Source organism: Trachypithecus francoisi, unplaced genomic scaffold (assembly GCF_009764315.1).
Source record: "Trachypithecus francoisi isolate TF-2019V2 unplaced genomic scaffold, Tfra_2.0 Lachesis_group17, whole genome shotgun sequence".
NCBI lineage: Eukaryota > Metazoa > Chordata > Mammalia > Primates > Cercopithecidae > Trachypithecus > Trachypithecus francoisi.
In genome coordinates, this window is record NW_022681462.1 from 36026846 (window position 1) to 36052098 (window position 25253).

At 40.0% G+C, this 25253-nt stretch overlaps 1 protein-coding gene across 1 annotated transcript in view; it reads left to right on the forward strand.

The window, feature by feature from the left end:
• Positions 1 to 25253, forward strand: part of DNAH6 (dynein axonemal heavy chain 6) — a 353105-nt gene that overhangs the window by 275838 nt on the left and 52014 nt on the right. Inside the window, exons 64-65 of the mRNA XM_033175267.1 lie at positions 23616 to 23806; positions 24279 to 24362. Of these exons, the coding sequence (XP_033031158.1) occupies positions 23616 to 23806; positions 24279 to 24362 (275 nt within the window). The remainder of the gene's footprint in view (positions 1 to 23615; positions 23807 to 24278; positions 24363 to 25253) is intronic.

The following is a 25253-nucleotide window of genomic DNA, read 5'->3' on the forward strand; positions in this document are numbered from 1 at the left end:
GTTTGAAGATGAAAGAAATTATGGTGGCCTGAATTAAGACAGAGGTAGTAGTTTACAGAGATAAAGGGGGGTATGGAGATGAGGCAACTGATATGGCCCCCAGTTTCTGTTTGCATGCCAAAGGGGATAGTTGTGCCAACCACTAAGCAGGTGTGAAAGGAGTAATGTGTGAGAGAAAGATGCTATTTACTCTACAGCTATCAGAGTGGATAGCAGTCTGGAAGTCAGCTCATATGGAAGTAGGAAACTGTAGAGAGATATATTAATTAGAAATAGAGATTTGGAAATCAGCATTCAGTTGGGAGTTGTGGGATCGCAGAGGTATAAGACATATAGAATAAGAGGAAAGATAGGCAAAAAATGAAGCTCTGATTACCACCAACTTTTAAAAGGCAGAGAGAAAGGATAAGTAGCCCATAAGAAAAAGTAGCAGATGGTCAGGAAAAACACTAGGAGAAAAGAAAAGTGTCATGGAAGCCAAGGAGGTGCAAGTTTCAACACAGCACAAGTTATCAATAGAATGAATGAAGCATTCAGGACAGTTCCAGTTTCTATGTATTTAGATATAATTCCTATTTTTATTGTTAATAAGGGAATAATATTATCTGCTAAAGATTTGAGTGGTAAGTTTCAGGGAGCATTAGAGAAAAATGGAGATTGTTCCTTTGGGAAAAGGGAGAAAAAACTAACTGGAAAAGACGAAAGCATATTTGGGAGGTGTTGATGCTATGTTGAAGAATTTTCTGCTATCTCTGTGTGTTAGTCTGCTTTGCATTGCTATAAAGGAATGCCTAAGGCGGGGTAATTTCTAAAGAATGAGGTTTATTTGGCTCACAATTCTGCAGGCTGTACAAGCATGACACCAGCATTTTCTTAGCTTCTGGTGAGACTTCAGGAATCTTTTACATATGGTGAAAGGCAAAGGGGGAGCAGGCACATCACATGGTGAGAGAGGAAGCAAGAAAGAGGGGAGGGAGACCCCAGACTGTTTTAAACATCTATCTCTTGTGTGAGCTACTAGAGCAAGAATTCACTCATTTCTATGGAGAGGGCACCAAGCAATTTTTGAGGGATCCACCTCCATGACTCAAACACCTCCCACTAGGCCCTACCTTCAATATGGGGATCACATTTCAACAAGAGATTGGAGGGGACAGACATCCAAACTATATTATTCCACTCCTGGCCCCCAAAATCTCATGTCCTTCTCATATTACAAAATACAATCATGCTTTCCCATGTCCTGCATTAGAGAAAAATGGAGATTGTTCCTTTGGGAAAAGGGAGAAAAAACTAACTGGAAAAGACGAAAGCATATTTGGGAGGTGTTGATGCTGTGTTGTAAAATAGGAGGAAAAAATGTGTCATGGCAAAAAGTGTCACGGAAAATGTGGGATTAGAGCCCCCACACAGAGTCCCCACTGGGATGCTGCCTAGTGGAGCTGTGAAAATGGTAGAGATATTGGCAGTGTGTCATGGAAAATATAGGGTTAGAAAAAAACTCTCCTAACCCCACATGTCTAATGCAGGACATGGTGTCAAGGATTATTCTGGAGTTTTAAGATTTAATGTCTTCCCTACTGGGTTTCAGACATGCATGGAGCCTGTTGTCCTTTCCTTTTGGCTGATTTCTCCCTTTTGGAATAGGAATGTTTACCCAATGCCCAAACCACTATTGTGCCTTGAAAGTAAATAACTTGTTTTTGATCTCACGGGTTCATAGGTGGAAGGAACTTGCCTTGGGTCTTAGATGAGACTTTGGACTTTGAAACTTTGAGTTAACACTGGGATGAGTTAAGACTTTTGAGGACTGTTGGGAAAGCATGATTGTATTTTGTAATATGAGAAGGACATGAGATTTTGGGGGCCAGGAGTGGCTCCTAAGCACACTGGTGCAAGGTGTGGGCTCCCAAGGCCTTAGTAAGCCCTGTCCTGTGGCTTTTTGGTTAGCTGTCCATGTTGACTGCCCTACTGGGTTGTAGTTGAATGCCTATGGCTTTCCCAGACTGAGGGTGCACACTGCCAATCTCTCTACCATTCTCACAGCTCCACTAGGCAGCACCCCAGTGGGGACTCTGTGTGGGGGCTCTAACCCCACATTTTCCCTTGGCACTACTCTAGTAGGGTCTCTCTATGGGGGTCCCACTCCTACAGCAGGCTTCTTCCTGGGCACCCAGGCTTTCCAATACATCTGAAATCTAGGTGGAAGCTGCCAAGCATCCTTCACTCTTGCATTCCGCCCAACTGCAGACTTAACATCCCATGAAAGCCACCAAGCCTTATGGATTGTGCCCTCCAGAGTAGCAGCCCAAGCTGTACCTGGAGCCCTCTGAGCCAAGGGTAGAGTTGGAGCTACGGGGATTTGGAAAGCAGCTTCCATAGGTGGCTCAGGGCAGCGATGCCAAAGGCTTGTCTACTGAGACTATTCTTGCCTCCTAGGGCTCTGGACCTGCAATGGAGGGACTACCTAGAAGAGTTCTGAAATGCCTTTGAAGTCTTTACCCCTTGCCTTGAATGGTAGCACCTGGCTCCCGTTTAGTCATGCTAATCTCTCTAGCAAGTGGTTGTTCTGCAGGCTTCTTCAAATCCTTTCGTGAAAATGCTCTTTCCTTCCCTACCACATGAGCAGGCCACAAATTTTCCAAATGTTTACCTTCAGTTCCCCTTTTAATTAAAAGTCCCAACTTGAAGTCATTTCTTTCCTTCTATATCTGATTGTAGGCTGTTAGAAGGAGCTACGGCACTTATTGACCACTTTGTGGTGAAAAAATTAGATTATGAAAAATTTCAAATTTCTTCCACCAGATAACCTACATCATCACTCTTAAATTCAACCTTCCACAAACCCCTAGCGCATGGACACAATACAGCCAAGTCCTTTGCTAAGGTATAACAAGGATGACCTTTGTTCCAGTTCCCAATAAGTTCCTTGTTTCCATCTGAGACTTCATCAGCCTGCCTTTCACTGTTCATATTTCTGTCAGCATTTAGTCACAACTTAGACAGTCTCTAAGAAGTTCCAGACTTTCCCTCATCTTCCTATCTTCTGAGCTCTCCAAACTCTTCCAGTCCCTTCTCATTACTCAGTTCCAAAGCTACTTCCACATTTTCTGGTATCTTTATAGCAATGCCCCATTCCTCAGTACCAATTTTCTGTATTGGTCCATTTTGCATTGCTATTTAGAAATACCTGAGGCTGGATAATTTATAAAGAAAGGAAGTTCATAGGGCTCACAGTTCTGCAAGCTGTACAAGTATGGCAGCAACCTCTTCTTGGCTTCTGATGAGGCCTCAGGAAGCTTTTACATATGGTGAAAGGCAAAGGGGGAGCAGATATGTCACATGGTGTGAGAGAGAGCAAGAAAGAGGGGAGAGAGGCACCAGACTCTTTTAAACAACTAGCTCTTATATGAACTAATAGAGTGAGAACTCCTTCATTTCTGTGGGGAGAGCACCAAGCCATTCATGAGGGATCCACCTCCATGACCCAAACACCTCCCACTAGGCCCCACCTCCAATATTGGGAATCACATTTCAACATGAGATTTGGAGGGGACAAACATTCAAACTATGTCACTCTGTAGGAACACAGAAACCAAGTTACATGGTTGACCTTAAATACAGATGATTATAATAAAAGAATAGAGAATGCAAGACCATTGAGAGTTTGGTAAGGGTAGTTATAGGAAAAAGAAGAGATATAGAAAGGGCTTATAGACTGGGAGAAAAGGAACAGCAAGTAGGTGGAAATTTCTTTGAAACATGATGTAATTAGACTAAAGATGTGGTACAGCTGGAAGGATGGGAGAGGTTATAATCAAAATTGAGCTTAAAATTTCTAATGGGGAGCAGTTCCAAGTGATGACAATGTTCTGAGGTTGACCATGGGTATGGGTGACTGAAAGAGATAAGAGGATGTGCACTGGAGTTAGAGGCCAAATAACTGCAAGGTTAGGATGTTGGATGTCCACATGAACCCTGAACTGGGGTTGTGTCACCTCAGATGGTGCCTGGAATGCAGTAGATAACTCAGTAACACTTTGTTCAGTGGAACAGACATGTAATAGAAAGGAAGGTTGGCTATGATCCAGGTGGAAAGTCTCCAGTGAATATGAACAATAGCTACCAGGTTGGATGGCGAAAACATGAGAGGATGACTAGATGCCATGAGTCAAAAAAAGGAGTTTTCCAAATAAAGACATTGAAGCTAGAAAATTATAGACTGGAAATTTTTGCAAGACCTACAATCTGATTTCTTTAACAACACATTTTATTTGTTTGTTTTTCAAGGGTAAATAGGAGATGATGAAGTTTATAGATTAGAAGAGACTTAGGAGACAAAATGATCTCTGTAAGCTTTGTTTAGATCCTAACTTAGCATACTAAATATACATAATTACATACTGTTAAATATATACAATAACATACTATTATTTAAACATATGCTCACATATATTTATAATTTATTCAGGGAAATGTGAACACTATATACTTGCTAATATTAAGGAATTATTGCTAATTTTTTAGATGTAATTGTGGTACTGTGATTATGGGTTGTTTTGTTTTGTTTTGTTTTGTTTTTTTGGAGATAGAGTCTCTCTCTGTTGCCTCGGCTGGAGTGCAGTGGCATGATCTCCACTTACTGCAGCCTCTGCTCAAAGGATCCTCCCACTTCAGCCTCACAAGTAACTGGGACCACAGACATGTACCACCATGCCCAGCTAATTTTTGTATTTTTTTGTAGAAATGAAGTTTCACCATGTTACCCAGGCTGGTCTTGAACTCCTGAGCTCAGGTGTTCCTCCCACCTTGGCATCTCAAAGTACTGGGATTAAAGGTGTGAGCCACCATGCCTGGCCTATGTGGTTATACTTTTTTAGAGAGTCTTTGTCTTGTAGAAACATATTGAATTACTAAAGGATAAGATCATATGATGCATTAAATATTAAAATAATCCTAGAGGCTGAGGGAGTGGGTGGGTGTATTAATGAAATAAAGAGTGGCCTTGTTCTAAAAAATATTGAAGGTGGGTGAAGCATCAAGTTCACTATTCTCTCACTTTATATGTACTTGAAATTTTCCATAGCAAAAAAATATTTTGACTCTTAGTTACATCCTTCAACACCTAAACTCTCTTGCAACATGTGTAGGATGGCTGTCCGCATGTGACCAAAGCTACAAACAGTAGACACTGTCATACCAAATTCACAGAGGTTTCACTGAAAATTCTTATCAGTGCCTTCAACCAAAAACCTTACCCAGGTTATGATACCAAGCAATTGGTAGCATATATTCACAAAGCAACACTAATCAGAACCCAGATTAGGTTTCAGAAATTAAGAGCTAGACACCCATTTCAGAGAAGACAGGAACCTGGATCAGCTAAGACCAAGGACAGTCTCACCTGAAGAAAAGAGTCAAGTATGACAGTGTTGTCCCAGCTATACCTCCTACCAATCAGAGCCCTCATCAAAGCATTTAGGAACAATCCTTACCCTGCTATTGATGCCAAAGAACAACTTGCTGAAGAAATTGGGGCTCAAGAGTGAAGAATCCAAATTCCATTTCAAAACTGAAGATCTAGATTCCCTGACTAGAGAAAAAGAGTATGTAAGGAAGCCTTAGAACTAAGACAAGACCAGAAACAAGACCTTTGTGATGAGAGAGTTCCGGGTAATCCAACTGTTGTTTCCAGGTCAGTTCACAAGCAGAGCCTATTGTGTGTCCAGTGCCTCTATATGGTGCAATCAGCTGCTCTATTGGGAGAAGGAAGATAGTCCAACAAAATGGCTTCTGTGCAAAACTATAATTTTACACAAAAACCAAGCCTTCTTCATGAATAGTTAGTTTAGACCTAAAGATAAAATTTCATTTCAAAAATTCTTAGTAAGCCACATAATGTAGGCTCATTAGGACTGCAACAGGAAATAGAATGCTTGTCATCCCAATAATTCTTTCTTTGGCATCAATAGTATCAACTTCTCAAGAAAAGGTTATTAGGAATTTGAACTAGAAAGAGAAAAAAACTACCATAATTCAGAGATGAATAAAGCTTGCTTGAGAGAGAATAATTCATCACCACAGAACGAAGCTAAGACAAGCTCTCTGCACCAGTGTTCTCAAATTTTGGTGTGCATCAGAATCGTTTGGGGTTCTTGTTAAAACAGACTCCTGGGGCCCATCCTCCAGTTTCTGATTCAGTAGGTCTGGGCTACAGACCAAGAACCCACATTTCTAATAAGTTACCAGGTGATGCTAATGCAGCTGATTTTGCAAACATACTTTGAGAACTACTGTTTTAAGGTGATTAAATATACATAAGGAGAAACTGTTTTCAAAGCTATCAGAGAGATGAGGTTATACATCGTTCCCTGAAGCATCTTGGTTTCCAAGGCTAAATCCACTAGGAACTCAAATGTTGGCAGGACTGGTGTTTCACTCCAGGTTTCCTCCACCTCCCAAAGAAGGCAGTTCTTTGACAGCTGGTTTTCTCTGTTGAAAACCATAGAGTAACCAGAATTATGATTAATCTCACTTAGAGAAACAATTGCAAGCTTTTCCCAATTTGGTAAACCCCAGATGTATGAAAGCCGTGTTAAGTCCTTATTGTTAGTTCTGCCATGTGCTGACTATTTAAGCAGAATATCCCATGGAAAAAAATTCACAAGAGTCTCATTGATACTTGGCACAACTGCTTGCTAAGTAAGAAAGATCTCTATGTCATACAGATTAAGCAAGAGTTACTTGAAAATGTTTTAAAAAGCCACGTTAGCTGTCACAGACATATTCTCTGATCATGTGTAGTAACAATTTTAACAACTTTATTGAGGGATAATTTACTTATTATACAATTCACCCAGTTAAGATATTCACTTCAATGGCATTTAATATCTTCACAGAGTTGTGCAACCATCACCAGATCAATTTAGAACATTTTAATTACACCCCCCAAAAAAAATGCCATACCCATAGCCCTCATCCCCCAGTGCCATCATCACCAATGCTAGGCTACTCCTGTCTCTATAGATTTGCCTATTCTGGTTTTTTGTGTCCTGTCCTTTCATTTAACATAATATTTAAAGATTCGTCTCTGTTGTGTCAAGTGTCGGTACTTCATTCCCTTTTATTGCAAATAATATACTATTGCATTGATATGCCACATTTTATATATTCATTCTCAGCTGATGAACATTTATGTTGTTTCCACTTTCTGACTATTATGAATAATGCTGCCATAAACATTTGTGTACAAGTTTTTGTGTGGACATGTGTTTTAATTTCTCTTACGTATTTACTTAGTGAAATTGCTGAATTATATGATATGTTTAACTTTTTTATGAACTGCCAGACTGTTTTCCTAAAAGCCTGTATCATTTTACATTCCCACCGTCAGTGTGTAAGGGTTCCAATTTCTCCACACCCTCACAACATTTATTGTTATCTTTTTTATTATAGCCATCCTAGTGGGTGTGAAATGGTACCTTATGGCTTTGATTTGCATTTCCCTAATGATAATGAGCATCTTTTCTTGTGCTTCTTGGCTGCTTGTGGAACTGTCTGTTCAGATTCTTTACCATTTTAAACTGGATTATTTGTCTTTTTATCATGCAGTTGTAAGAGGCTTTTTTAAATATCCTAACTACAAGTTTCTTATCAGATATATGATTTGCAAGAATGTTCTCCCATCCTATGGGCTGTCTTTTCACTTTCTTGGTAGTGTCCTTTTGAAGCACAAAAGCTTTTAATTTTCATGAGGTCCAGTTTATCTATTTTTTTTCTTCTGTTGCTTGTGCTTTTGTTGTCACAACTAAGAAACCATTGCCTAATCCAAGGTCACAAACATTTACACCTATGTTTTCTTCTGAGAATTTACCCAGCACTTTGGGAGGCTGAGGCGGGCAGATCACCTGAGATCGAGAGTCTGAGACCAGCCTGACCAACATGGAGAAACCCCGTCTCTGCTGAAAATACAAAATTAGCCAGGTGTGGTGGTGCATACCTGTAATCCCAGCTACTCAGGAGACTGAGGCAGGAGATTAACTTGAATCCAGGAGGCAGAGTTTGCAGTGAGCCAAGATCGCACCATTGCACTCCAGCCTGGGCAACAAGAGCAAAACTCTGTTAAAAAAAAAAAAAAAAAAATTATATAGTTTTGGCTCTTACATTTAGGTCTTTTACATGTAGGTCTTTGACACATTTTGAGTTTTTTTTTTTTTTTTTTTTTTTTTTTGAGACAGAGTCTCACTGTGTCGCCAGGCCAGAGTGCAGTGGCACGGTCTCAGCTCACTGCAACCTCCGCCTCCCAGGTTCAAGCGATTCTCCTGCCTCAGCCTCCCGAGTAGCTGGGACTACATGCGCCACCACGCCCAGCTAATTTTTGTATTTTTAGTAGAGACGGGGTTTCACCGTTTTGGCCAGAATGATCTGCATCTCTTGACCTTGTGATCCACCTGCCTTCACCTCCCAAAGTGCTGGGATTACAGGCATGAGCCACCACACCTGGCCTTGAGTTAATTTTTGTATATGGTGTGAAGTAAGGGTCCAACATTCTTTTCTTTTCTTTTTTTTTTTTTTTTTTATGGAGTTTTGCTCTTGTCACTCCGGCTGGTATGCAATGGCACAATCTCGGCTCACTGCACCCTCCTCTCCTGGGTTCAAGTGATTCTCCTGTCTCAGCTTCCCAAGTAGCTGGGATTACAAGTGCCCACCACCACACCTGGCTAATCTTTTTGTATTTTTAGTAGAGATAGATTTCACCATGTTGCCCAGCTGGTCTCGAACTCCTGACCTCAGATGATCCACCAACCTTGGCCTCCCAAAATGCTGGGATTACAGAGGCATCATGCCCAGCCCCAACTTCATTCTTTTGCATGTGACTACAAGTTGTCACAGCATCATTTGTTGAAAGACTATTCCCTACCCATTGAATGATTCTGGCAGCCTTGCTAAAAATAAGTTGACTACAATTGTGAGAGTTCATTTCTGAATTCTCAGTTCTATTCCATTAGCCTATGTGTCTATCCTTATTCCAATATTACACCATCTTGATTACTGCAGCTTTGAAATAAGTTTTACAATCCAGTAGCATGACCCCTCCAACTTTGTTTTCCTTTTTCAAGATCGTTTTGGCTATTCCAGGTCCCTCGAACTTTCATATGAGTTTTAGAATAAGCTTGTCAGTTCCTGAAAAGAAGCCAGTTAAGACTTTGATAACAATAGCATTGAACTTGTAGATCAATTTGGGGAATATTAACATCTTAACAACATTAAGTCATCTGATCTATGAACATGTGGTGTTTTTCCACTTATTTGGATCTTCTTCAACTTTATCCAACAATATTTCATAGTTCTCAGAGAAGTTTTGTACTTCTTTTGTTAAACTTATTTTTAAGTAATCTATTCTTTCTGATACTATTGTAAATTGAATTACTTTCTTAATTTTTGCCATGATTTAAATGTATTCCCCAAAGTTTCTTTATTAGAAACTTAATCCCCAATACAGCAGTGTTAACTAGTGATTAGGTCATGAGGACTCTGAGCTCATGAATGGGTTAATGTCATTGCCATATGAGTGGTTTAGTTATCACAAGAGTGGGCTTGTTATAAAAGCAAGTTTGGGCCTCTCTTGCTGTCTTTCTCTCTTGCCCTCTCTTGCCTTTCTGCCCTCCACCGTGGGATGAGTCAGTATAGAGGCCCTTGTCAAATGCCATATCATGCTCTTGGACTTCCAGCCTCCAGAACCATAAGCCGAATAAATTTATCTTTATAAATTACCCAGTCTCAAGTATTCTATTATAGCAGCACAAAACAGGCTAAAACCATTTTCTCATTTCTCATTACTACTGTGTAGAAATACAGTTGATTTTTGTACATTTTTGTATCCTGCAACCATGCCAAACGTGTTTATTGGTTTTAATAGTTTTTGAGTGAGTTCCCTAGTGTTTTGTATATACAAAATCATGTCACCTTCAAATGAAGATAAATTTACTTCTTTTCTAATCTAGATGCTTTTATTTTTCTTGCTTAATTGCCCTAGATAAAACCTACAACACAATGTTGAATAAATGTTATAAGAGCAGATCTTTGCCTTGTTTCTGATCTTAGAAGAAAAGCATTCAGTCTTTCATCATTAAGTATGATATTAGCTGTCAGCTTTTCATAGATATCTTATATGGTTTGGCTGTGTCCCCACAAAATCTCATCTTGAATTCTCATGTATTGTGGGAGGGACCCAGTGGGAGGTAATTGAATCATGGGAGCAAATCTTTCCCATGCTGTTCTCGTGATAGTGAGTAAGTCTCACGAGATCCGATTGTTTTAAAAAGAGGAATTCCCCTGCACAAGCACTCTCTCTTTGCCTGCTGCCATCCATGTAAGAATGTAAGACATGACTTGCTCCTCCTTGCCTTCTGCCATGATTGTGAAGCTTCCCCAGCCACATGAAATTGTAAGTCCAATTAAACCTCTTTCTTTTGTAAATTGCCCAGTCTTGGGTATGTCTTCATCAGCAGCGTGAAAATGGACTAATACACTATCCCTTATCAGGTTGAGGAAGTTCTCTTCTATATTCCCAGTATGTGGAGTGTTTCTCTCAAGAATTTTTAAGCCACTACTTGGATCGAGTGAAGGAAGACATAGAAAAATTAAATCGTGGAAGACAAATACTGAACTTGAGAAAGAAAGTTTACCTTGATGGATTTTTCTGATAATACTGCTACAGGAATATGCAATAATTATTATGAACTTAAAGTTTGAGCTACTGTAATTCTCATAACCCATTTAATGACCTATCCATTAGCCTTCTAAAGGAAAAATACACTTCCTTATTCCACTTTACATTCTCTTATTTTTTCTTTAAGTCTCAGGAACTTGAGTATGATGCTAAGAAGTGTGAGGACAAGGGTTCTGTTATATTGCACAATTTCAGTAGGTTACCCAGGGTCCTGATAGGTCGCCTAATACACTATGGCTTTAATAAGATTTATCACTAGTGAAGGATGAGCAGGGAATCCTTATTCCCAAATATTTAAACTTATCTTCTCATCCAAAGAAAACACAGAACCATGCCCTTCCTCTGGGCTGGGAATTTCCAGTCACAGAGAATTTTTCGATGGTGAATTTGTGCACTCACCCATCAATACCTTCAAAACAGTATTCCTCTGAGGTCAGGAATTGCCTTTGGAAATGCCAGATGGCTTCTGATGGAAAGGATAAACTGAAAAATGCTCTGAGGGCTTCAGCCAGCCAGAGACTGCGTGAAGGATCAAGCAGCAAAGCTAAAAAGAGGGTTTTGAGCAAAACATAATAGAGTCACATATATCATAATGGGAAATTCAATTTTATAAAAAGGAGAGAGGAGCTCCTAGCAAAAAACTTGGTGATAAAGAGGGAAGAGATTGAACATTCTCTAATGATCCCGCAATACAGACATGGGATTTTGCAGAGGCTGATCTTTAAGAAATGCCTGGATATCTAGGCTTTGTAGATTATAAGAAATCCAAGCCATTTCCACAGAAAATTTTTGCCATCACTACTATCAAAATCTCCATGAGAATAGGACAGAAAAATACCCAAAAGAGACACAGGGAGAAGTTGATCTCTTCCAGCCATGTGATATGAAGAAGCCCTTGAGGACCAAGCAGGTCAGTGTCACTATCTAGGAACCTAGAGCAGCACAGTACAGGGGAGCACAGAGAGAAAGACTTCAGCATAACTACAGAGTTAAGTCCACTGCAAGTCCACTGCAAATCCACTGCAGAATGGCAAGACTTTCTTGGGTAGAGTGGGATCTGATAAGGACTTTGAAAGTCAGCAAATGTATATACAGACTGTACAAAAGCTAAAGCTGAAGAACTGATCAAAAATGTCAAGCCAGGAAATCTTCTATACTCCTGCCATGTCAGCATATTGTCAGTCATAAGGAAACACTCTCTATTCAGGCTATTATGCCAGTGATGGTTTCAACATCAGGAAGGAGGCCTGGTTCGTTTATACTGACAAGAATAGCTAAAATCAAAGAAGTGAGTAACTAAGATAGGAGTTACTGTTATCTTTTGTATGAACAAGATCTTTAATACACTATTGTAAACAGCAGAGAACTCTAAATCACTTAATGTGAAAGTGGGGAGAACCATTTAGCAGTGATAGTGAGATACAACTCTTGGGCTGGCATGCATACATAACTCACTTCTATGGTACAGCCCCTTCTTCTTCCTGAGAATCATTCACTTCCACCTTCTTGGAGAGACAACTAGCACTAAGGACAAATCAAAGGACAAGAAACCACATGCTAATTCTGCAGGAATCCTCCTGTCCATAGCTTTAATTGATGCATCTCCTTTCTGTATTCTATGTACTTAAGCATGTTCTTGGATATATGTATTGGGTGACTAGCGCCCAAATGAGGGTGTGTTTTATGCACATTATTTTCTGCATATTTAAAATGTTTCATAAAGAAAATTAGTTCACACACATGAGAAACTGCACATGTTACATATGCTTGTAACAAACCAAGAGCTTGTGATAAAGCCACTGAGAACCAAGATCACTATGTAAATTAGTGACAGTTTGTCCTGTTTGCGAGAAAAATATTTCTCCAACTTTTTAAGTTCAAAAGCATTTCATGAGTGTGTTACCATTTTGGTATTTAAATAGCAATCCCAATAAATAAGTTATTGGTGTTTTGTATATTGTAATTCATTGTAAACTCTTGGGTCACGTTTTAGCACAGTAAAAAGCAAGTGGTTTATATAATCAAAGCCTTTTGAAATAAAAACGATAAAAGAAGTTGTTCCAAAAGTAGAGAAGGAGGGAATTTTCTCTAACACATTCTATGAGGCCGTTATTATCCAGATACCAAAACCAGATAAGGATACAACAAAAAAAGAAAACTATAGACCAATATCCCTGAAAAATATAGACTCAAAAGTCCCCAACAAAATACTAGCAAACCTGGGAGGCGGAGCAAGATGGCCGAATAGGAACAGCTCCAGTCTCCAACTTGCAGCGCGAGCGACACAGAAGACCGGTGATTTCTGCATTTTCAACTGAGGTACTGGGGTCATCTCACTAGGGAGTGCCGGACAATCGGTGCTGGTCAGCTGCTGCAGCCTGACCAGTGAGAGCTGAAGCAGGGCGAGGCATCGCCTCACCTGGAAGCGCAAGGGGGAAGGAAATCCGTTTTCCTAGCCAGGGGAACTGAGACACATACCACCTGGAAAATCGGGTAACTCCCACCCCAATACTGCGCTTTAAGGAAACAGGCACACCAGGAGAATATATCCCACACCTGGCCGGGAGGGTCCCACGCCCACGGAGCCTCCCTCACTGCTAACACAGCAGTCTGCGGCGATCTATCCACAAGGCAGCAGCGAGGCTGTGGGAGGGGCGCCCGCCATTGCTGAGGCTTAAGTAGGTAAACAAAGCCGCTGGGAAGCTCAAACTGGGTGGAGCTCACAGCAGCTCAAGGAAGCCTGCCTGTCTCTGTAGACTCCATCTCTGGGGACAGCGCACAGCTGAAGTCCAATAGGGGAAGCAGCGGGGGCCGGTGCAGACGCGAACGACTCTGTCTGGCAGCTTGGGGGGGGCCGCGGATCTCCCAACGCGGAGGTTGAGATCTGAGAACGGACAGACTGCCTGCTCAGGTGGGTCCCTGACCCCTGAGTAGCCTAGCTGGGAGACATCCCCCACTAGGGGCAGTCTGACACCCCACACCTCACAGGGTGGAGTCACCCCTGAGAGGAAACTTGCAAAGGAAGAATCAGACAGGTACACTCGCTGTTCAGCAATATTCTATCTTTGGCAACCTCTGCTGCTGATACCCAGGCAAACAGGGTCTGGAGTGGACCTCAAGCAATCTCCAACAGACCAACAGACAGTCCTTCTGACTGTCAGACGGAAAACTATCAAACAGGAAGGACACCTATACAAAACCCCATCAGTACGTCACCATCATCAAAGACCAGAGACAGATAAAACCACAAAGATGGGGAAGAAGCAGGGCAGTAAAGCTGGAAATTCAAAAAATAAGAGCGCATCTCCCCCTGCAAAGGAGCGCAGCCCATCGCCAGCAACGGATCAAAGCTGGTCAGAGAATGACTTTGACGAGATGAGAGAAGAAGGCTTCAGTCCATCAAACTTCTCAGAGCTAAAGGAGGAATTATGTACCCAGCGCAAAGAAACTAAAAATCTTGAAAAAAAAGTGGAAGAATTGACAGCTAGACTAATTAATGCAGAGAAGGTCATAAACGAAATGACAGAGATGAAAACCGTGACACGAGAAATACGTGACAAATGCACAAGCTTCAGTAACCAACTCGATCAACTGGAAGAAAGAGTATCAGCCATTGAGGATCAAATGAATGAAATGAAGCGAGAAGAGAAAACCAAAAGAAAAAGAAGAAAAAGAAATGAACAAAGCCTGCAAAAAGTATGGGATTATGTACAAAGACCAAATCTACGTCTGATTGGGGTGCCTGAAAGTGAGGGGGAAAATGGAACCAAGTTGGAAAACACTCTGCAGGATATCATCCAGGAGAACTTCCCCACCTAGCAGGGCAGGCCAACATTCAAATTCAGGAAATACAGAGAACGCCACAAAGATACTCCTCCAGAAGAGCAACTCCAAGACACATAATTGCCAGATTCACCAAAGTTGAAATGAAGGAAAAAATCTTAAGGGCAGCCAGAGAGAAAGGTCGGGTTACCCACAAAGGGAAGCCCATCAGACTACAGCAGATCTCTCGGCAGAAACTCTACAAGCCAGAAGAGAGTGGGGGCCAATATTCAACGTTCTTAAAGAAAAGAATTTTCAACCCAGAATTTCATATCCAGCCAAATTAAGTTTCATCAGTGAAGGAGAAATAAAATCCTTTACAGATAAGCAAATGCTTAGAGATTTTCTCACCACCAGGCCTGCCTTACAAGAGACCCTGAAGGAAGACCTAAACATGGAAAGGAACAACCGCTACCAGCCACTGCAAAAACATGCCAAAATGTAAAGACCATCGAGGCTAGGAAGAAACTGCATCAACTAACGAGCAAAATAACCAGTTAATATCATAATGACAGGATCAAGTTCACACATAACAATATTAACCTTAAATGTAAATGGACTAAATGGTCCAATTAAAAGACACAGACTGGCAAACTGGATCAAGAGTCAAGACCCATCAGTCTGCTGTATTCAGGAGACCCATCTCACATGCAGAGACATACATAGGCTCAAAAGAAAGGGATGGAGGAAGATTTACCAAGCAAATGAGAACAAAAAAAGCAGGAGTTGCAATCCTAGTCTCTGATAAAACAGACTTTAAACCATCAAAGATCAAAAGAGACAAAGAAGGCCATTACATAATGGTAAAGGATCAATTCAACAGGAAGAGCTAACTATCCTAAATATATATGCCCCAATACAGGAGCACCCAGATTCATAAAGCAAGTCCTTAGAGACCTACAAAGAGACTTAGACTCCCATACAATAATAATGGGAGACTTCAACACTCCACTGTCAACATTAGACAGATCAACGAGACAGAAAGTTAACAAGGATATCCAGGAATTGAACTCATCTCTGCACCAAGCAGACCTAATAGACATCTATAGAACTCTCCACCCCAATCAACAGAATATACATTCTTCTCAGCACCACATCGCACTTATTCCAAAATTGACCACATAATTGGAAGTAAAGCACTCCTCAGCAAATGTCAAAGAACAGAAATTATAACAAACTGTCTCTCAGACCACAGTGCAATCAAACTAGAACTCAGGACTAAGAAACTCAATCAAAACCGCTCAACTACATGGAAACCGAACAACCTGCTCCTGAATGACTACTGGGTACATAACGAAATGAAAGCAGAAATAAAGATGTTCTTTGAAACCAATGAGAACAAAGATACAACATACCAGAATCTCTGGGACACATTTAAAGCAGTGTGTAGAGGGAAATTTACAGCACTAAATGCCCACAAGAGAAAGCAGGAAAGATCTAAAATTGACACTCTAACATCACAATTAAAAGAACTAGAGAGGCAAGAGCAAACACATTCAAAAGCTAGCAGAAGGCAAGAAATGACTCAGATCAGAGCAGAACTGAAGGAGATAGAGACACAAAAAACCCTCCAAAAAATCAATGAATCCAAGAGTTGGTTTTTTGAAAAGATCAACAAAATTGACAGACCGCTAGCAAGACTAATAAGAAGAAAAGAGAGAGGAATCAAATAGATGCAATAAAATGATAAAGGGGATATCACCACTGACCCCACAGAAATACAAACAACCATCAGAGAATACTATAAATGCCTCTACGCAAATCAACTAGAAAATCTAGAAGAAATGGATAATTTCCTGGACACTTACACTCTCCCAAGACTAAACCAGGAAGAAGTTGAATCCCTGAATAGACCAATAGCAGGCTCTGAAATTGAGGCAACAATTAATAGCCTACCCACCAAAAAAAGTCCAGGACCAGATGGATTCACAGCTGAATTCTACCAGAGGTACAAGGAGGAGCTGGTACCATTCCTTCTGAAACTATTCCAATCAATAGAAAAAGAGGGAATCCTCCCTAACTCATTTTATGAGGCCAACATCATCCTGATACCAAAGCCTGGCAGAGACACAACAAAAAAAGAGAATTTTAGACCAATATCCCTGATGAACATCGATGCAAAAATTCTCAATAAAATACTGGCAAACCGGATCCAGCAGCACATCAAAAAGCTTATCCACCATGATCAAGTGGGCTTCATCCCTGGGATGCAAGGCTGGTTCAACATTCGCAAATCAATAAACGTAATCCAGCATATAAACAGAACCAAAGACAAGAACCACATGATTATCTCAATAGATGCAGAAAAGGCTTTTGACAAAATTCAACAGCCTTTATGCTAAAAACGCTCAGTAAATTTGGTATTGATGGAACGTACCTCAAAATAATAAGAGCTATTTATGACAACCCATAGCTAATATCATACTGAATGGGCAAAAACTGGAAAAATTCCCTTTGAAAACTGGCACAAGACAGGGATGCCCTCTCTCACCGCTCCTATTCAACATAGTGTTGGAAGTTCTGGCTAGGGCAATCAGGCAAGAGAAAGAAATCCAGGGTATCCAGTTAGGAAAAGAAGAAGTCAAATTGTCCCTGTTTGCAGATGACATGATTGTATATTTAGAAAACCCCATCGTCTCAGCCCAAAATCTCCTTAAGCTGATAAGCAACTTCAGCAAAGTCTCAGGATACAAAATTAATGTGCAAAAATCACAAGCATTCTTATACACCAGTAACAGACAAGCAGAGAGCCAAATCAGGAATGAACTTCCATTCACAATTGCTTCAAAGAGAATAAAATACCTAGGAATCCAGCTTACAAGGATGTAAAGGACCTCTTCAAGGAGAACTACAAACCACTGCTCAGTGAAATCAAAGAGGACACAAACAAATGGAAGAACATACCATGCTCATGGATAGGAAGAATCAATATCGTGAAAATGGCCATACTGCCCAAGGTTATTTATAGATTCAATGCCATCCCCATCAAGCTACCAATGACTTTCTTCACAGAATTGGAAAAATGCTTTAAAGTTCATATGGAACCAAAAAGAGCCCATTGCCAAGACAATCCTAAGTCAAAAGGACAAAGCTGGAGGCGTCACGCTACCTGACTTCAAACTATACTACAAGGCTACAGTAACCAAAACAGCATGGTACTGGTACCACAACAGAGATATAGACCAATGGAACAGAACAGAGTCCTCAGAAATAATACCACACATCTACAGCCATCTGATCTTTGACAAACCTGAGAGAAACAAGAAATGGGGAAAGGATTCCCTATTTAATAAATGGTGCTGGGAAAATTGGCTAGCCATAAGTAGAAAGCTGAAACTGGATCCTTTCCTTACCCCTTATACGAAGATTAATCAAGATGGATTAGAGACTTAAATGTTAGACCTAATACCATAAAAACCCTAGAAGAAAATCTAGGTAGTACCATTCAGGACATAGGCATGGGCAAGGACTTCATGTCTAAAACACCAAAAGCAACAGCAGCAAAAGCCAAAATCGACAAATGGGATCTAATTAAACTAAAGAGCTTTTGCACAGCAAAAGAAACTACCATCAGAGTGAACAGGCAACCTACAGAATGGGAGAACATTTTTGCAACCTACTCATCTGACAAAGGGCTAATATCCAGAATCTACAAAGAACTCAAACAAATATACAAGAAAAAAACAACCCCATCAAAAAGTGGGGAAAGGATATGAACAGACATTTCTCAAAAGAAGACATCCATACAGCCAACAGACACATGAAAAAATGCTCATCATCACTGGCCATCAGAGAAATGCAAATCAAAACCACAATGAGATACCATCTCACACCAGTTAGAATGGCGATCATTAAAAAGTCAGGAAACCACAGGTGTTGGAGAGGATGTGGAGAAATAGGAACACTTTTACACTGTTGGTGGGATTGTAAACTAGTTCAACCATTATGGAAAACAGTATGGCAATTCCTCAAGGATCTAGAACTAGATGTACCATATGACCCAGCCATCCCACTACTGGGTATATACAAAGGATTATAAATTATTCTACTACAAAGACACATGCACACGTATGTTTATTGCGGCACTATTCACAATAGCAAAGACTTGGAATCAACCCAAATGTCCATCTGTGACAGACTGGATTAAGAAAATGTGGCACATATACTCCATGGAATACTATGCAGCCATAAAAAAGGATGAGTTTGCGTCCTTTGTAGGGACATGGATGCAGCTGGAAACCATCATTCTTAGCAAACTATCACAAGAAGAGAAAACCAAACACCGCATGTTCTCACTCATAGGTGGGAACTGAACAATGAGATCACTTGGACTCGGGAAGGGGAACATCACTCACTGGGGCCTATCATGGGGAGGGGGGAGGGGGGAGGGGGGAGGGATTGCATTGGGGAGTTATACATGATATAAATGATGACTTGATGGGTGCTAACGAGTTGATGGGTGCAGCACACCAACATGGCATAAATATACATATGTAACAAACCTGCACGTTATGCACATGTACCCTAGAACTTAAAGTATAATAAAAAATAATAAAAAAAGTCACTTTTTGGGAAAGATAAAAAAAAATACTAGCAAACCTAATTCAATGGCACATCAAAAAGATAATATAATATAAAGATAATATCAAAAAGATAATATGAAGTGGGTTTTATCCAGGGATGTAAGGATGGTATACAAATCAATAAATGTGATACATCACATAAACAGATTTAAGGACAAAAATCATATGATCTCAATAGACTCAGAAAAGCGTTTGATAAAATTCAGCACCCCTTCATGACAAAAACCCTCAATAAATTAGGCACAGAAGGAACATATCTCAAAATAACAAAGCCCATATAAGATAACCTCACAGCCAACATTATACTGAATAAGGAAAAGTTGAAAACATTTCCTCAAAAATCTGGAAGAAAACAAGGATGCCCACTTTTACTGCCTCTCTTCAACATAGTACTAGAGTCCTAGCCAGAGCAATCAAGCAACAGAAAGAAGTAAAAGGCATACAGTTTGGAAAAGATGAAGTCAAATTATTCCTGTTTATTGATGATACAGTATGGTATGACATATCCAAAAAATGAAATTTAAAACTTCACCAAAAAACTTCTAAATTTGATAAATGAATTTAGAAAGTTGCAGAATACAAAATCAACATATGAAAATCAGTAGCCTTTCTACATATTGATAATGATCTAGCCGAGAATGAAATTAAGAAGGAAACCCATTTTTAATAACTACCAAAAACAAAAAAAACACAACATACCTGGCTGGGTGCACGCCTGTAATCCTTGCACTTTGGAAGGCCAAGATGGGTGAATTGCTTGAGCTCAGGAGTTTGAGACCAGCCTGGGCAACATGGCAAAACCCCTTCTCTACTAAAAATACAAAAAATTAGCTGGGTGTGGGGGTGCTTGCCTGTAATCCCAGCTACTTGGGAAGCTGAGGCTGGAGAACTGCTCGAACCCAGGAGGTGGAGGTTGCAATGACCTGAGGAGATTGTGCCACTGCACTCCAGCCTGGGCAACAGAGCGAGACTCTGTCTCAAAAAAAAAAAAGAAAGAAAGAAAAAAACAGTACCTAGAATAGAATATATAAACAAGGAAGTGAAAGATCTCTACAAAGAAAACTACAAAACACTGAAGAAAGGAATTGTGGATGACAGAAATAAATGGAAAAACATCCCATGCCCATGGATAAGAATAATTACTATCAATAAAATGACTGACCATACTGTCCAAAGCAATCCACAGATTCAACGTAAACCCTATAAAATACCAACATCGTTTCTCACAGAATTAGAAAAAGCAATCCTAAAATTATAGGGAACCAAAAAAGAGCCCAAATAGCCAATGCAATCTTAAGCAAAAAGGAAAAAGCTGGAAGCATCACATTATCTGACTTTGAATTATATTACAAGGCTATAGTAACCAAAACAGCATGGTACTGTTATAAAAATAGATACATAGATCAATGGAACAGAATAGAAAATCCAGAAATAAAGCCACATATTTGCAGCCAACCAATCTTTGGCAAAGTCAACAAGAACATACAAAAGGAAAAAGACACCTCTTTCAGTAAATGGTGGTGGAAAAATTGGATTGCCATTTGCAGAAGAATGAAACTGGACCCATATCTTACTCTATATAAAAACCAACTAAAGATGAATTAAAGACTTAAAAAATAAGACCTGAAGCTGTAAAAATACTAGAAGAAAACCTAGGGAAACTCTTCTTGACATTGGTCTAGGCAAATAATTAATGACTAAGACCTCAAAAGCACAGGCAACAAAAAATAGGCAAATGGAACTTAATTCATCTAAGAAGCTTCTGCTTGGCAAAAGAAATAATCAGCAGAATAAATGAATAAGCTGCAGAATGGAAGAGAATACTTGCAAGCTATGCATCTGACAGGGGACTAATATCCACAATACACAAGGAACTCAAGGAACTCAACAACAATAACAAAGAAAAGAGATAATCCAATTAAAAATGGGCAAAGAACATAAATAGACATTTTTCAAAAAATATACAAATGGCTAACAGGTATATGAAAAATACTCAACATCATTAATCATCAGAGAAATACAAACTAAAACCACAATGAAATATTATCATACCCCAGTCAGAATAGCTATTACTAAAAAGTAAAAATATAACAAATGTCAGTGAAGATGCAGAGAAAAGGAAATACACATTCCCACTTTGGTGGGAATGTAAATTAGTGCAACCCCCATGGAAAACAGTATAAATTTTTTTTGTTGTTGAGACATGATCTCACTCTGTCACCCAGGCTGGAATGCAGTGGCACAATCACAGCTCACTGCAACCTCAAACTTCTGGGCTCAAACAATTCACCTGCCTCGACCTTCTGAAGTGCTGGGGTTACAGGCATGAGCCACCATGCCTGGCAGAGATTTCTCAAAGAAGTAAAAAGGACAATCATTTGATCCAGCAGTCTCACTACTAGGTATCTACCCAAAGGAAAGGAATCAATATATCAAAAAGATAATTGCACTCATATGTTTATCACAACACTGTTCACAGTAGCAAAGATATGGAATCGACCTACATGTCCATCAGTGAATGATTGGATAAAGAAAATGTGGTATATACATAATCGAATACTATATTCAACCATAAATATAGATAAAATCATGTCTCTTGCAGCAACATAGATGAAACTGGAGACCACTGTCTTAATTGAAACAAGTAAGACACAGAAAGGCAAATATCACATGTTCTCACTCATAAAGGAGAGCTAAATATTATGTACACATGAATGTAGAGAAAGGGATGATAGACAATGGAGACTCAGAGGGGTAAGAAGGTGGGAAGGGGATGGATGATAAAATAAATTACTTAATGAGCACAGTGAACATTATTCAGGTGATGGAAACCCTAAAAGCAGTGACTCAACCATTATTGCAGTTTATGCATGTAACAAAATTACACTCTTACCCCATGAATTTATACAAAAAGGAGTGTCCACCTGAAACAAAATATAAAGAAATTGATGCTGGAAAGGTTAAGTGAATTATACTTAGCCACACATCGACACAACTAGAATTAGAACTAAGCCCCAAATGTGACGGCCCTATTGCATGGCTGTTCCTCCTAGACCCTGACACCTTTATAGTTAGTACCATAATACATCCCCACTTAAAGGAACAGGCATGTGAACACCATCTTTTCCCAATGGCCACAGAAGCATGTGATCCAAGGCCATGGCCCTAGACCAGGTTGGGACACTTCCCTGCCCAACAGCATTACATACACACAGATACACACACACACAGTAAGGCTTGTTTGGACAGAACGGTGTTGATAGCTAGTGGAGGGCTAAGGGGAGGGCTGCTGTTTACAGTTGTGCAGGATGTACACTGAACAACCCATGGAGGAGTCATTCACATTGTAGATATTATAGGCTGTATATTTATCATGACGGCTTTCTGGTACATTGGAAGTCCCTTGAAGAGGAGACACCTTTTTCTGTCTCACACAAAGGCTCCATATGGGTTGGGGAGGGACAAGGCCGGCAAGAACAGGAATGGGGTAGGTAAGGTAGGGTAGGATCAGTGAAATAACCAAATTGATGTAGGAAACGGCCAGGCCTGGGCATAATCATCAAGGCTGAGGTTGGTTCCAGAGAAGGGTCAGAAGGGGCTGGTGAGTGAATGAGATGAAGAAAGGGAGACAATAAACTGAGCCAATTTTCTGAAAAGTTGGCTTGTGAGTGGTTGCAAAGAAATGAAATAGTGGCTGGAAAAGTAGCTGCCATCAAGGGAAGATCTTTGTTTTGGTTTTATTTTTAAGGATGGAATATAGTAATGCTTAATTGTATGATGATAGGAATATCAAGGAAACAGAGATCAATAATGCAGAAAGAGACAATGTAGGGGCTGAAAGTAAAGTCCACAATAATGTGAAACAGGCCAGAAGAAGCATGGAAGGGGAGACAGCAGTTTCATAAATAGAGTGAATGTTGAGGGACTTCCCTCTTACCTAATATTTCATCTTGCCTGTGAGTCATGAGAACCATAGCTGTCTACAGATATTTGCTGAACAAATCCACCAAATAATATCTATAAAAAGATGTATACCCTCATGCTTGTAATCCCAGCACTTTGGGAGGCCGAGGTGGGTGGATCACGAGGTCAGGAGATTGAGACTATCCAGGCTAATACAGTGAAACCCTGTCTCTACTAAAAATACAATCAATTTGCCTGGCGTGGTGGTGGGCGCCAGTAGTTCCAGTTACTCGGGAGGCTGAGGCAAGAGAATGGCGTGAACCCAGGAGGCGGAGCTTGCAGTGAGCTGAGATTGTGCCACTGCACTCCAGCCTGGGCGACAGAGCGAGACTCCATCTCAAAAATAAATAAATAAATAAATAAGTAAATAAGTAAATAAAGATGTATACCCAATCAAGACAGAATAAGTACAAAAACACAAGGCACCATCCTCTGAGGAGCTGAAGGAGAAAATTAGGATAAAATTATGAAGGATCCTCATTCAACGTACTTTTTTTTTTCTTTTCAACTTTCAGGTGGTTTTTGCTCTTACAGGCTTTGTGATAGAAAATCTTGGAAAACAGTTTATAGAGACACCACCTGTGGACCTGGCTACCCTGTATCAAGACATGTCATGCAATACTCCCCTGGTATTCATCTTAAGCACAGGCTCAGATCCCATGGGTGCATTTCAGAGGTTTGCCCGGGAAAGTGGATATTCAGAACGGTAAGGTCATGTTGTGCAGTTTTAATAATGCATATACGTATGAACATCTCTTTGTTAAAATTTGCCTTTGTTCTTCCCCTTGTGGAGCATAAACTCTTACATTCAGGTATCTCTTACTAAATAAATTAAGATACGTTAATAGTTAGCTATTGTTAAAATAGGGTCAAAAATCATAAAAGTAGCTGTAAATGTTATTTAAACAAAGGAGAAATTGCTTAAAATGTTAAAGTATAATAATCTGGTGGAATAATGATTGAAATTTGTTTGGTATTAACACAGGATTTTAACATAACCAAAAAGGTACTGAAGTGTATGCTCTATAATCAAATATACAAAAGAAGAGCTCTTTATGTTCCATTATTAATCTCATCTTTCTCATGAGTCTTCACTCTGCTGGGTAATAGGGACAAGGGGAATGTTTAAACTTACCCATTTACATTATTTTCTTCTGATTTAAATGTCTCCTTTCCAGTAAGCTGATTTGGGTTTTTTTAATGAAAGTTCAGTCTTCCTGGCTCCTCTTTCTATCCCTAATCCTCTCCAAGATGTTATCCAGGTGAGTAAAGAAGTACGCAAGACCACACAGTGGCAGAGGAGAATAGGGGTCTGAGATCCACAAGGTAGCCTCCAGCTCTGATGGGCTCCTTCATGGAGTGGCTGGTCTGGCCTGGTCCCTGGACTAGGAATTAAGGATGGGTTCCATTAAGGATGGGTTCCATTTCTTCATTTGGAGTTCATGTTCTGTACTAGTCAGAAGTCTCCAGAGAAATAGAACTAATAGGGTGTGTGTGTGTGTGTGTGTGTGTGTGTGTGTGTATGAAGTTGCAAGATTTGCAGTCAACAACTGGAAACTCAGCACAGCTGATGTGTAGTTCCAGTCTGTGTCCAAAAGCCTGAGAGCCAGGAGAGCTAATGATACAAGTACCAGTCCAAAACTCAGCAGGCTTGAGACACAAGAAGAGCCAATGTTTCAGTCTGAGTCTAAAGGCCAGGAAAAAAAACCGATGTCCTGCTTAATGGTCAGGCAGGAGAAGTTCTCTCTTATTTAGCCTTTTTTTCTATTCAGGTCTTCAATTGATTAGCTAAGTCCCAGTCACTTAGCTTAGGAAGGGCAATTTGCTTCCTAAGCATTTCCTATTAATTGAAATGCTAATCTCACCCAGAAACACCCTCACAGACATACCCAGAAAAATGTTTGACCAAATATGTAAATATCTCATGCCTCAGACAAGTTGACACATAAAATTAATCATCAAATGATCCTAAACGTTTGCCTTTGGTTCTGAAATCTCAACAAAGTATTACTATAGACTTATTAAGAGTTTCTGTGAATCAGTAAGAAAAAGAAAACAACCCAATAGGAATAAAGACAAAAAATACAAACAGAATTCTCAGAAAAGGAAAACTAAATGCCCAATAAGCATATGAAAATACGTCCAACCTTACT